The sequence below is a fragment of the Lacerta agilis genome, chromosome 9 (genome assembly GCF_009819535.1).
Source record: "Lacerta agilis isolate rLacAgi1 chromosome 9, rLacAgi1.pri, whole genome shotgun sequence".
Lineage (NCBI taxonomy): Eukaryota > Metazoa > Chordata > Lepidosauria > Squamata > Lacertidae > Lacerta > Lacerta agilis.
In genome coordinates, this window is record NC_046320.1 from 37,903,561 (window position 1) to 37,918,287 (window position 14,727).

At 38.0% G+C, this 14,727-nt stretch overlaps 1 protein-coding gene across 1 annotated transcript in view; it reads left to right on the forward strand.

Moving 5' to 3' along the window:
- The window catches only part of TTC29 (tetratricopeptide repeat domain 29), a 95,096-nt gene that overhangs the window by 46,997 nt on the left and 33,372 nt on the right, over nucleotides 1-14,727 (forward strand). Inside the window, exons 8-9 of the mRNA XM_033160929.1 lie at nucleotides 865-950; nucleotides 12,062-12,153. Of these exons, the coding sequence (XP_033016820.1) occupies nucleotides 865-950; nucleotides 12,062-12,153 (178 nt within the window). The remainder of the gene's footprint in view (nucleotides 1-864; nucleotides 951-12,061; nucleotides 12,154-14,727) is intronic.

Sequence of the window (14,727 nt, forward strand, 5' to 3'; positions counted from 1 at the left end):
CTGGGTCAGCACTACCTGCAAGGGTGCAGGGAGGTAGTCAAACCAGAGCCTATGCAACCACTCACTTTCTGTAATCAATAAAGTTGTGGCCTAAATTCTGCCAAAAATCAAAACTAAAATTTGAGTCAACTGTGTTTTTATTTAGGGGGGAGGTCTCGTGAGTCTGAACACGCAATCAGGGCTGGCTCTAGAGACCTGAGATGCCCTGGCCCGCTAGAATCCCTTCTATTAGTTTTCCCACTTGCATATGGAGGAACCCTCCCTTCTGGATACACAGAGATTAATAAAGCAGCTTGCTCCCAGCTTCTGCTGGAGCATACCTTGTATGCTCCTGACACTACAGTTCTCACTTAACCTACCTGATCAATGCTCGCCATTGACTAAAACAGGAAAAGGCTGCTTTGTTATGGCATTGCTTGCTGATATTTTTGGCTGAAAGTAAAATGAAACATTTTAAAAGATAACTTACATCCTCAGAAAATGTTTATATCAGTAGTGTGGCGGGACAGTAGCATTCATGTAACCTTCCAGCAGCTGTGTTGCTACTGCTTCCCAGAAGAATGAGGCAGTGGGGAGGTCCATGCAGCATGGACACACTGGCAGGAGCCCCATGCCATCCTCCTTTCTGCCTCTTCCTTCCCACTCTCCTGGTAAGCAGCAGCTACTCAGGAGGTCAAGTGAGCACCACCATCCCACCACGACTGGTGTTCACAACTGATTATACAGGTTGAGGAAATAAGTAATAATAAAGTATTAATGTAAAAACATGGTATTTAAAAATGCTTATCAAGGTGCCACATTAGTTTTTAAGCTTCGTGATAATTAATCTTAATGATAATTACTGCCTTGATACCTCTTATTTAGCGGAGAACAAAAAGATGGAAGGAGAAGCTGCCTACTGTTTGGGTCTAGCATATCATACAGTTGGAGAAGAAAAGACAGCAATAGAAGTAAGTTTTTTAAGTGTTGATTCATTACCTGATATACATTTTTGAACTTACTATTTAAGCTATCATATCTGTGATGGGTTTAGTTGTATATATTGTTCTCTTAATGGATTGACTTCTGAGAAGAGATAAAACTATTAGCTGGGTAACTTAATTCTATGTCAATTCTTAGTTTTCAGACAGCTCATTTTATATACAGGCAACCTAAGATAATTAAATACAAGCATAGGAACTGGCTTCTAAGAATGATTGAAGAAATTCTCAATTGTATTTTTTCTCTAACGTTCCAAAATAATAGTACTGCAAAAGACTCCTTAAGTCAAACCCTGAATTTTCAGATATACCTTATAACAGCTTATAAACTTTGCTTCCTGCTGTTTTAATACAGTTTTCCTGATGGCCACAAAGCGGAATTAGGATAAATAAATGAAAACAAGCATTCACAGAAACAGAGCTAAAATGTATTTGGGCATTTTCCCCAGGTGTAAACATACTTTTTCAAAACATAAGCAGGATTTCCCACATTGTTAGGGTCAAAATCAACCTTGAGTAGCTTCAGTGAACCCAAAAGAACATTGCTGTTGCTTAAAGGTTAAGCACAGTCTAGTTTTTCACTTCATGGGATTAGCAGTTTAACACTCCTTTTTCAGTACAATATGTTGAACATACAAACTTTGATTAAAATAGCTAGTATTTCTAGTTAGAATACTTTTTACTGTAAACAATGTAAGAACCAGAATTATAATACACAGGAAGTTAAAGACAAAGTTAGTCCCCATTGTTGTTGTTGTTGTTTGTCATGTCATACATAAGTTATATAATATATGTAATACTGAATGTGCTATACCATTTAATTATAATATCCCCACAGAAGAAATTTACAGAATCATAAAAATAAAGTGCAATTCTTACTAAGAAAAAGTGCACAGTGAGGAATAAAAAATGTTTTATAGAAGCCTTTAATCCTCAACAGTGATCAATATATATACAGTGGTAAAATATCTGCTGTTTTCAATTCCATTGAGCACATGTGAGCTTTACTATCCAATTAGAAATCATTGGCTTAAAATTTACCCTTCTGTTCTCAGTTTAATGGTCCCTTTATCCAAGGGGAGCTCAGATGCTTACAGAGATGAAATCATTGCAGTTCTGCTCCCAGAGGACTACTGGTTATCATTACTTGTAACATGCAGACAATACTGCTGGAAGCCAGTTTGCCACATGGTAATGTGTAGTTCATCACCAGCTTCTGTAGCATGCTAAAAGGGTCTTGCCACACAGCATGGGACTATTCAGGTATACACTCAGGGGTCTCAACAGTTATTTTCCTGCTTTGCATCAGAGTTTTCATCTTCTTTATCCCTTTGTTCTGTGGGCCACCTCAAGCAGCCTCTTTCTGGGAGAATCTAAAAGGCACGGTTTTTTCAGATGCTGTTGCCTCCAATTGTTGCCTGTCTTTGGTTCCTTTTGCCATTTTACTATTATTCTCCTTCCACAATGCAAACAGTACAGAAAACATAGGTTCAAGGTAATCCACCTGAAACAAGAGTTTTAAAAGTTGACAATATTATATTGTCTTACTTAAGTGCAATTATGTGCCCACCTTGTCTAAAGAATGGAACTGGATTGTCTCCCTTGAGGTGCTTAATGATTGAATGATTTGGATTCATTACAGCAAAACTGACTTTAAGTGGATACTTTAACAAATGCAATTTAAGTTGTCTCTGTCACAGGAGGGAGTGTGCCTCTGAATAATAGTTGCCAGGGAGCACAAGTAGGAAGAGTGCTGTTGCTCTTGTGTCATGCTTGCATGCTTCCCAGAGGCATCTGGCTTGCCACTGTGAGAACTGGATGCCAGACTATATAAGCTTTTGGTCTGATCCAACAGGTATCTTCCTCCATTCTTCTCCTGTTTCTGCTGCTTGTCTGGAACCTCAAGAACAAGGAAGTGGTTAAACACTGGACAGGCCACAGCACATGGATCATGGGCTGCTGTCAGCTTCATCAAAACATGTCCATTAAGCACATGTATTAAAGCATGCTTTACTCAAATATGAATAGAAATAGGCTTGTGTGTTTCGAGCAAGTTGAAATATAGGGCCTAATGGCATTTAGGAATGACTGAACTTTGAAAAGATTATAGTCTGTTTCTTATTCAAGAGGGTAGTGGATCCTGGTGTTCTGACATCTGCCTCCCCAGCTGGTTGGTACTAGGTGAAATTGTATTAGAAGTGGGTTTCAGAGACAGGGGTCTATAATGCACTAGGAAAATATAATCAGGTATCAACCCTGCAGCTAGGATAGCCATGGGTACATATAATGCACTCTATCGGGATGCCTTGGAAGATTACTCAAAAACTTCAGCTAATGCAGAATGTAGCAGTTTATCTGGTAACAGTGTAGCTCAATTCAGATTATTTTGGGGAGCACTGATATCCCTTATGGCTCCCCCCCTTAATACTTGAGATTTGCTGCTCTTAAATCTACAAACTCCTCTTCCTTACATGCACTTCTCACTTTATACTACATTTCCTTTTGATCACAGAAAGTCCAAAGGGAACAGATACTTGTCACCAGACCTGGTCTTATTCTGTTGCTATTGCTGGGGTTGTCCCCCTAGCCGCTCCTCACCAAGGTGGCTGTTGTAAATTGGCATTAAAGCGGTAATCAGTAAAGTTCAAGCTTGTTCTCATTTGTGCCACTTTCTCTCCACCTTCCCCATGCTGACATGAGTTAATCACTAGTACACATTAGAAATGATTCTCCTGAGAGAGGCATGCATTGAAAGACTGAAGAAAGCCACTCTTTTGCAACTCTGACCTCCCTGATTGTCTACTGTACTGTACAGTATATAAAACCACCAAAGTTGCACCTGGCAGAAGCTAAAGTCATTTGCATGCTTTAAAATACTTTGGTTTTGCCTATGACGCAATTATAATCTGAATTTTGTTAGAATAACCTGCAGTTGTCTGATGCCATGTAGATGGTTGCACCTGGAAGCAAGGAGCTTCTACATGTAGTAGACATACACCTTAGATGAACAAAGCATTTTTTGCATTACTAGCAAGTCATTCAGAAAACTGACTTGACTCTCTGACTTGACGTTTGTTATGTGTGGCATTGAAGGTAGAGTATTGTTTCTTTCAGATGCATCAGACAAATAAAGATAGTTGTGTATGTATTTGTTGTTGTTGTTTTTGTCAAATATTTTATTTGAATTTTCCAAAGCAAACAGCAATTGAAAACAATACAGTACACATTCAAAGATAAAGATCCTAAATCCTGTCCAAATCTTTGACAAGTTCAATTAATACCTTCATCTCACTCCCCCACCCCCAGTGCTTCCCTCCACCCATGCGTGATCTTCTTTACCTACTATTCTTTTTGTTATTGTTGCTTTGCTCATTATATTTATTATCCCGTCATTAATATTATATTATATTTCCTGTCTCCTTGTGGCTTTTAAGTTATTGCATATTAATTTTCAAACTCCAACACCGGTAGCTGTGTATGTAAGCAGGTGATTTGAAAAGTTGTATCTGTTGAACTTCTGCCTTGTCATATTTATTTACTACTGCATTCCAAATGAGCTAGTTGTACAATTAAAATTCATACACAGGCTGATTCAAGCAATCCTCTTGTTCTCCCTGCATCAGTTGCCCATCTAAGTCCACTTGTGTACATCCTGTGATTATAAAACAAGCTGTAGATGCTGTGCAACATCCTTTTTTAAAAGGTTCACAGCCCATGACTACGAAAAAGACCCACCTTTCTTTATTAGGAGGAAAACATGGGCTTTTTGGATCCTTCACTGCTGATATAGGGTGTGTTATGTTATGACAATGTTTTTAGTTTTTCAATTTTAGATATTTTAAGTAATGTGTGTAAACGGTCATATTTTTATACTGCTGTGTACTGCCCTGAGTCCCTTTGGGAGCAAAGACAGTATATAAACATTAATAAGATAATTTATTATATTATTAACCCTCTCCTTGCTTTCCATTATAGATATGCTGGCTTTCTCTTGCTTCCTTCTGTCCTGCCAAATTAATTGCCTTAAAAAGCCTTACTAGGGGAGGGAGGAATCAAGTGCTAGAGGGCTACCAGTAGCTTCAAATGATGCACAGGAATTCACCATGTTACCACTGCCAACTTTCTCTTGATCTCTATCCGCAGCTCTCTGCCCTATGACATACTTTTTTCCCCACCCTGCATGGCTGTTCTTCACGTAGAGAAAATGTAATACATGGTGTAGAACCAACTTAAATTTAACAATTTGTCATCTCCCTGCTTACACAAAGTAGGGTTAACAGAGAGCCAGGATACCATGTTGGGAGTGGTAAAACACAACTAGCTTTACTTTCCTACTTGCAATCTCTAGCCTCCTTGCACAGCACCACCTTCTGACCTTGTGCTTATACAGCTAACATCACAATACCCAGCTGATTGAGGAGGGTCAGACTACTCTGTCCCTCTTCTGCTGATCTATATACTTTCCATGCTAACCATGGAGGAAGGAAAATCATTTCCTCCATGACTAGTGTGAAAATGCAGTCTGCTAGCCACTTAACAGGATTGTAGAAAAAATACAGGCTAGTAACTTTTGTGGGCTTATTTACATGGCTGGTATATAATGTGTACCAATGTAAAATTAAATAGATTTGTTTCATATTCTCGCTTTACTTGCAAACACTTTGTCAGTGACTTTTAAAAGAAGATATATATAAATCATTTAATAAAATTTTGGAAATACTTGAGCTCAAATTATGTTTATGTTCAAAAAGTGGGAGTGTTTCCTCATTCTGTTCTGCTGGAGTTCATCTGATCTCAACTTTTAAATATGTATAAATTTTACTTATGAATTATAGTTGGGCATCCCTTTCACAATAAAACCTGAAGTATTAGTTAAGCCTGCTCATTCTGTCACTTTATTTTAAACAGACATGTATTTCATAATTTCAGTTCTAATCAGAAATGTTGATAGTAAACAGTAAAATAAATGAACCGACCATTCCACTCTGTGTAATATCAATATTTAAACTATTATTGTCTGAAATCTTTTTATGATTGCATGTAGCAATAATGCTACTGCACTCCACTGTTTTATACACTATGATATCAGCTACTAAACATCATAAAAGTATTGTATTTTATCATTTAAATGTGCCCAAGATTTCAGTTTTTATTTGCATGTAAAGGTCTAATTTTTATTCAGTCAATAGTACAGTGAATTTCTTGCAATTCTGTGGACTTAACCTTTGCAAATGCAAGCTTTTATTGATTGAGAACTTTTCCTTCAACGTCAGTAGTTTTGAAAAAAGAAAGTGATTATCCAAATCACATTGTTGTTTTTTACTTAGAAATGCTTCTGTCTACATTGTTTTATCCCCTTGTCTTAGGGAAAACTGGTATATTATTATTTTATGGATATTCACTGCTGGAAATGACAACATTAATTTTAGAGTATTGAAGTAAATCAGCAAATATCTGTGAAACCTTCAATTGCTGATTGGCTTCAATAGTCCAAAGCTTATGTTTATATTCCCACCAATTAAAACACACACCATGGTATCAACAAAGCAACATCATCCTGACAGCCAGGTATATAAGTGCAGGCATATTAGTGTGATAAAAGCAATTCAGACATCAGGATCACAGTGCTGCTGTACAAGAGCATGCATTTTTACTTACCCAAATCTTCAGGCATCTTGCATCTAGCTAATTGTTTTCTTCACTATCTTTGAAGAATCTCCCCCTTTCAGAAATCCTCTCCATCTGCTGGTGTGTGTGTGTCCTGGTGGCCCTTATGCTGCCCATCATATTGAAGAATCCTCAAGGTGAAGGATGGTAGCCTCATCCCTGCTTCCGTCTCTGCACTGTTTTCAGGCTTGTCACTGCTCAGTACTCAGCGCCACACTGGCTTGTTTTGTCAATAACCATTTATTTGTTGCTGGAGTAGTAGCAACCATTACATCTGACCTCCCTGTTTCATCAATTATGGATAGATTATTGGATGTGAACATCTGCAAAAGCTTGCTGCTGAATTCACCTCCTGGCTGGGATTAGATAAAGTATTAAACTGTTGTTTATTGTCAGGCCAAAACTCTACTGGGAAGCCAGGGAATTCCAAGACCAGCAGATTCCCCATCAGCAAGCACCAAAAATTGTTTACTATTGCCACTGTTTCCCATAAGATCTTAGCATTTATTATTTACACTTATTACTAGTTGTTATAACATACTTGATAAAAGCTCTTGGCAGGCATAGCATTTTGAGCCATTGTCACAGCTGTCAGGACAGAAAGCATACATAAATTGCTTTTGCCTCTTATATCACCTCTGCAGGGTAACAGACGAAGCCTCTTCAGACTGTCACAGCATTTATACTTAAATATTCACCACATTTGCTGGCTGAAAATACTAGGTTCCGGTTTCTAAGGGAAAATTATGCTAAGCTTTAATTTTGTTTAAAGAAATGAAGCCTATGTTATTCAGGATTTGAATTTAAGTAGATTCCGAGCTATCTGTATTAATCTAATGTACAAAGTTACTGAAATTTGTAAGTAATTACTACAAAGATAAATATATGTTGTTGAAATAGCTTAGATTTTATCGGTATTAATGTACATGCTGATACATAAAAATAATCAGAGAATCAGTGTAGTAAAGGCGACAAAATAAACAAAAAATATAGTTCAGAAGTGCCCGTAGTTCATTTTAAGTGCCATATTATGTAGCCTATTCATTTCTGCTACTTATTGAAGGAAGTTATAGCCAGTTATGACAAAAAGAATAGATGTAAACGTGATGACAGAAGAACATGAGAAACACAATATCCATGTTCACGTGTCCTGCTAAGTAGCTAAAGCAAACTTTCCACCTTCTCTCCTCCTATATAGCTGGGAGAAGGAGTTGGGAAGCTTTTGATTCTATGTTTGGTTAGCCACAGCTTGATCTGATACTAAAATTATCTAGCAAGTGTTTTGAAGCACACCTAAAGAAATCCAGCTTTTGCCATGATAGCCAACACCTCAAAAAGAAGTTTCAGTTTTGACCTGGAGAAGCTTCAAGGCAGACTCCATAACAGAAAGCCAAGCTTGCTCCAAACAAGGTGAGCTGCAAGAGAGGTGGTAAATTCATTGTCTCCTTTCACAGTAACCTCTGCCATTCCTCCCTCATCATTTGTAAATTTAGAACCAAGCAAAAGAGCATCAGACTCATAGGAGCGTTAAACCAAGATGGGGTCACCCAAATGTTATGCCTTCCTCCCCACAACTCTCACATTTACTAATCAAGAAGTTCCAATAGCCTGAGGGGCTCTTGCCAGAAGTGCCCAAAAGATGTTAATCTCTTTTCCCCATTTTACCTGGACAGCAGAATATAGAAACAATTTTGCAAACATGTATTTAAACATAAACTCTTCCTGGCTGACATCATTTTGCTTTTTACACCCCTTCACTGTCATCTTTGGTAATTTTGTAGCCTAACTCAAGCATAAGAGATGATGCTTTTCACCATATTATCTAGGAATCTTTCAGAAACCCAGGAAACCTCACCCCTCTGCCTAGAAACTTTCCTGTGGATTCCCTCCTCCATTCCTTTTGTTGCTGAAGAGGTGCTCTTACTTCCAACACACCAAATCCCAGCATCACAGAACAAGGACAGGTATTAACACCACTTCCTCTCCAGCAAGCCCATCAGCTGGCCAGACTCTTATCTCTCCCCTTCCACTACCTTGTGCTTTCAAGCCCCATCATTTCTCTTTTTTCTTTGAGAGATCTTGTGTCTTTATTCCCCTTGCCATGTCCCAAACTCTTCCAATTGCTTTATTAGAATTCTTGCCCTAAAACATTTCCCAGACTCCCACAAAATCAGTACCCACACATTCCTTATTCCCCAGACAACCTCCCCATCCCTTTCTATAAAGAAGCAATGCAACTCAGCACCCAATTTTTGCCTTCTGGTACCACTTCACCTCCATCAGCGAAATCTACTTCCTCTCATTCATTTCATCCTCAATTTTCCTGGAAAAATTCTAGTTTTCCTATGGAATGCTTCTAAGAATAACTCTTGAACTGGCTTTTAGTTTCCTAATATCAAACTAATATTAGTGTACTTCATAACATAAAAGTTTATTCTTGTATTATTGCATACTTCTGTGAAAATTGGAGGGAGAATGAATGTGAAGAACAAATCAAATATTCTAATATTTGAAAGCTGAAATATACATTATTGTGCATTGGTGTATATACAATTGTATGAAATGTCAGCACTGGATATATCTAGGTATTAAACATAGTAGTATATTTTATATATCTACAGATACTTGACAGTGGCGGGAAATGTTGCCTGGAGTAATGTCTATAAAGCACCTAGTAACAAGAAGTTTGAAATGCAAGAGATGAGGGGGTTGCAATGTTATGTTGAGGAATGAAAGCAATTGAATGAGAAAGATGGAAATGATGTTTTAGGGTAACCAAAATAATTGTAGTAGTCATGAAGACTTCAGCAAGAGATACTTTGAAGCAGAAGACAAATAGTACATTAGAAAAAAATATGTAGTTGAGCTTGGCAGATTTGTACACCGGCTCTTATAAAATACACTAGAATGTTCAAGGATGATGAAGACAGATTTATGGATAGTGGTAAGGAAGAGTGTTTCCCTTCTTTGCTGTAAGACAATGCCCACAGCTCGAATGTTGGGTTGAAGCTGACCTCCATCTTGAAGTCTGACCTTTGGAAATACATATTTAATGCTAAGACAACATAAATATAATTTAAGCCTACTGCTGGCTTTGAGTATTCCAAACATTTCTTCTAAAACAGATTATTTCAGACCTCATTTTATACCACTCCTGTCTGTACATCGGGGTTGGTTTTTTTTACTTTGTTTTATTTCATTCAGCTGGAATGCTCTGTTTCAACATTTGCTGTGACTTCTTGATACTGCTAACATATTTCCACTCTAGAATTGCTTTTGCTACAGGCAGTGGTTTATGCCTATGCATTGGAATGTGTATTTCTATCCAACATACCATTATTAAGCCTTGTGAAACATAGCTTCTCTATGCCAGGATAGGGGGGAATAGACAAATGTGGAATGTGCCCACATTTTCACCATTATATAATGTTTATTATATAATAATGTATATTGTTATATCTTATACATGTATAATATGTGTAAATATTATACATACTATATATGTTCATTTTAAAGACATTGTACAAACCTAGAGAAATGCTTGTTACCCAGAGTTGAAATTAGTCGTATTTGTGATATGTATTGTTTGCTAACACAATTAAGGTTAAAAGCTATATTCTGAAATAAAATAAATTCATTTTTAATACATAAGATTAGATCCAGACATTGGTCATACTTGGAGATGATTCACTGAAATCAGTAGGACTTAGATTAGAGTCTTCTCTAAATATGACTGGCTCTTGATCTAACCCACTCTCCTTTTACAGTGTTAAGCAAGTAACTTTTCAGAATGTTAGGATTGGTTTTATATGTATCTGTATTTTAGCATTATCCATTTTCCTTCTGGTGCCCTGCATTATCCATAGTTCCAATCCACACTAACTATAGGGCACAGGGAAGAAATCTGCTATATGTAAAGAATGAGAAAGATGCTGCTACCTATTTAATAATAATAATAAAAATAAAATTTTATTTATACCCCGCCCTTCCCCGCGAAAACGGGCTCAGGGCGGCTAACACCAATAAAATCACAACAAAAACATAAAACAGTTCATTAAAATACAGATTAAAATACAATTTAAAACTAAATCTAAACTTCAGCCTCATTTTTAAGTAGCCCACCGATCACCCCAAAAGAACAAAACATCAGGGTTAAACTGAAACCAACCCAAAGGCTAGGTGGAACAGCTCCGTCTTGCAGGCCCTGCGGAAAGATGAATATTTATTGAATATAATATAATATAGATATTCCAAAAAGAGGAACAGGATTCTAACATGACCACACTTAAGCAAGGAAGCAAGGTTGTGGCAGTTGAATACGATAGTGGCAGAAATTTCATTATGAACTCTGAAAGACTGCAAGAAAACAGATAATTTGTTCAATAAACTGCTTCTAGAGTTATGTAATGCTGTGGTCACAGAAGTTAGATCTTTACCTCTACTTTATCCAACACTTTTGGACTGGGCTGCATGTGCTCGCTCCACTTAAGGTACATCTAAACATTAGTAAAGCCTTATGGTTTGCATAGATTTATCCAGCATGGTTTGCATAGATTTCCTATTCACTTCCCATCCCCCCATTAAACCTCGTAAATGACATTCACTAATCCTTTCTTGAAAATGTGCAAAAAGGATTTCCATAGATAGTCTTTGGAGAGTTCTTGTGTCCTCATGTGTGTAATAGATTGGGTCAAGGTACTAAGAGGTAGGGAGGAAAGAATGAGATTTCATTATATATACATGCTTTCCTGCGACTCATTGAAAAAATGGGAAAAGAAATTATGCAATACAGATTATGTGAGTGTTTAAATTAAATTAACTTCATATGTTTCACTGTGGCAGCTGTAATCCTTTGTTTACAGAAGAGGTCACATTAATAGACTACATTCCAAATGAATATTAACAAATCACTTTTGTGCAAAGATTATTAGAAGCACATACAATAAATTTGTATACAACAGCTTGTTTTCGAGTTTACCCTTATAAATTCTATACAATCTATTATAAAGGATTCCTTTGGACTATTATAAACCAAACAAATACATAGTAACTATTACAAGGAGATTGTGCATTTGAATGATTGATGCCAAATCTGGGTACAGCTAATGGAATTTAAGGATGTTATCTCATAATTGCCAAGCATGTATGCACAACTGGTAAATTGTATAAATTGCTTTGTTAACTGAAATTCATGTATTTAGCTTCTTATTAGGCTAGAATAGTGATACATTTTCATTAAATCAGACAGTTTGTGTGTATGTGTAATGTTTACAGAGATGTGAAACAATTATACAAAAATCCCTTATGCAAATGCTTTCACATAAATGCTGTCCATTTTTGTCCCACAATGTGGACAAAAGGTTTCAAAGCATAAATTGCTAATAGTGTTTATATCTTCTTTTTTTGTCTCACAGAAGCTAAATACTTATCTGGAAATATCCAAACTACTGGGAGATTTTGCTGGTTTAGGGAGAGCATATCAAGCTATAGCTCAGGTCCTGGTAAGGTAGGTTAGTGCCTCCTTGTCTTACTGTCACTGTAAATTCATTCAGCTGTGAAAACCTAAATTGTTGGATGTCTGTTGCTTGCCATTACTGACTGCTTAAATTTTAAGCAATGGCCTGCTTTTCCACATACGGCTTTTCAATTTGGAGTTACTTAATTTAAGATGCCCCTTCATGGATCACTGCCTTGTCGTGGCGAAGGGGCTTGAATTACTCAGGAAAGCTATGGACAGGTCAAGATGGACAGGTCATAGCAGAGAGTTTGGACCAAACGTGATCCACCTGGAGAAGGAACTGGCAAGCCGCTCCAGTATCCCTGCCAAGAAAACTCCATGGACAAAGACAACAGGCATATAAAAGATATGACGCTGGAAGATGAGCCCCTCAGGTCGGAAGGCGTCCAACTTGCTACTGGGGAAGAGCGGAGGACAAGTACAAGTAGATCCAGAGCTGATGAAGCGGCTGGGCCAAAGCCAAAAGGACGCTCAGTTGCGGATATGCCTGGAAGCGAAAGGAAAGTCCAATGCTGTAAAGAAAAGTATTGCATAGGAACCTGGAATGTAAGAACCATGAACCTTGGTAAGCTGGATGTGGTAAAAAATGAGATGGCAAGAATAAACATTGACATCCTAGGCATCAGTGAACTAAAATGGACAGGAATGGGCGAATTCAGTTCGGATGACTATCATATCTACTACTGTGGGCAGGAATCCCATAAAAGAAATGGAGTGGCCCTCATAGTCAACAAAAGAGTGGCGAAAGCTGTACTGGGATGCAATTTCAAAAATGATAGAATGATCTCGATACAAATCCAAGGCAGTCCTTTTAACATCACAGTAATCCAAGTTTATGCACCAACTACCAGTGCTGAAGAAACCGAAATTGACCAATTCTATGAAGACTTACAACACCTTATAGAAATGACACCAAAGAAGGATGTTCTTCTCATTATAGGGGATTGGAATGCTAAAGTAGGGAGTCAAGAGATAAAAGGAACAACTGGCAAGTTTGGCCTTGGAGATCAAAATGAAGCAGGGCAAAGGCTAATAGAGTTCTGTCAAGAGAACAAGCTGGTCATCACAAACACTCTTTTCCAACAACACAAGAGACGACTCTACACATGGACATCACCAGATGGGCAACATCGAAATCAGATTGATTATATTCTCTGCAGCCAAAGATGGAGAAGCTCTATACACTCAGCAAAAACAAGACCTGGAGCTGACTGTGGCTCAGATCACCAGCTTCTTATAGCAAAATTCCAGCTTAAACTGAAGAAAGTAGGAAAAACCACTGGGCCAGTAAGATTCAATCTAAATCAAATTCCTTATGAATATACAGTTGAAGTGAAGAACAGGTTCAAGGATTTAGATTTGGTGGATAGAGTACCTGAAGAACTGTGGATGGAGGCTCGTAACATTATACAGGAGACAGCAACGAAAACCATCCCAATGAAAAAGAAATGCAAGAAAGCAAAGTGGCTGTCCAATGAGGCCTTACAAATAGCGGGGGAGAGAAGACAAGCAAAATGCGAAGGAGATCGTGAAAGATACAGGAAATTGAATGCAGATTTCCAAAGAATAGCAAGGAGAGACAAGAGGGCCTTTCTAAACGAGCAATGCAAAGAAATAGAGGAAAATAACAGAATGGGAAAAACCAGAGATTTATTCAAGAAAATTGGAGATATGAAAGGAACATTTCGTACAAAGATTACCACAATTAAGGACAAAAGTGGAAAGGACCTAACAGAAGCAGAAGACATCAAGAAGAGGTGGCAAGAATACACAGAGGAATTATACGAGAAAGATATGGAGGTCTCATACACCCCAGGTAATGTGGTTGCTGACCTTGAGCCAGACATCCTGGAGAGTGAAGTCAAATGGGCCTTAGAAAGCCTTGCTAACAACAAGGCCAGTGGAAGTGATGATATTCCAGCTGAACTATTTAAAATTTTAAAAGAGGATGCTGTTAAGGTGCTGCACTCAATATGCCAGCAAGTTTGGAAAACTCAGCAGTGGCCAGAGGATTGGAGAAGATCAGTCTACATCCCAATCCCAAAGAAGGGCAGTGCCAAAGAATGTTCCAACTACCGCACAATTGCACTCATTTCACACGCTAGCAAGGTTATGCTTAAAATTCTACAAGGCAGGCTTAAGCAGTATGTGGACCGAGAACTCCCAGAAGTGCAAGCTGGATTTCGAAGGGGCAGAGGAACCAGAGACCAAATTGCAAACATGCGCTGGATTATGGAGAAAGCCAGAGAGTTCCAGAAAAACATCTACTTCTGCTTCATTGATTATGCAAAAGCATTTGACTGTGTCGACCACAGCAAACTATGGCAAGTTCTTAAAGAAATGGGAGTGCCGGATCACCTCATTTGCCTCCTGAGAAATCTCTATGTGGGACAAGAAGCTACAGTTAGAACTGGATATGGAACAACTGATTGGTTCAAAATTGGGAAAGGAGTACGACAAGGCTGTATATTGTCTCCCTGCTTATTTAACTTATATGCAGAGTTCATCATGCGAAAGGCTGGACTGGATGAATCTCCAACCGGAATTAAGATTGCCGGAAAA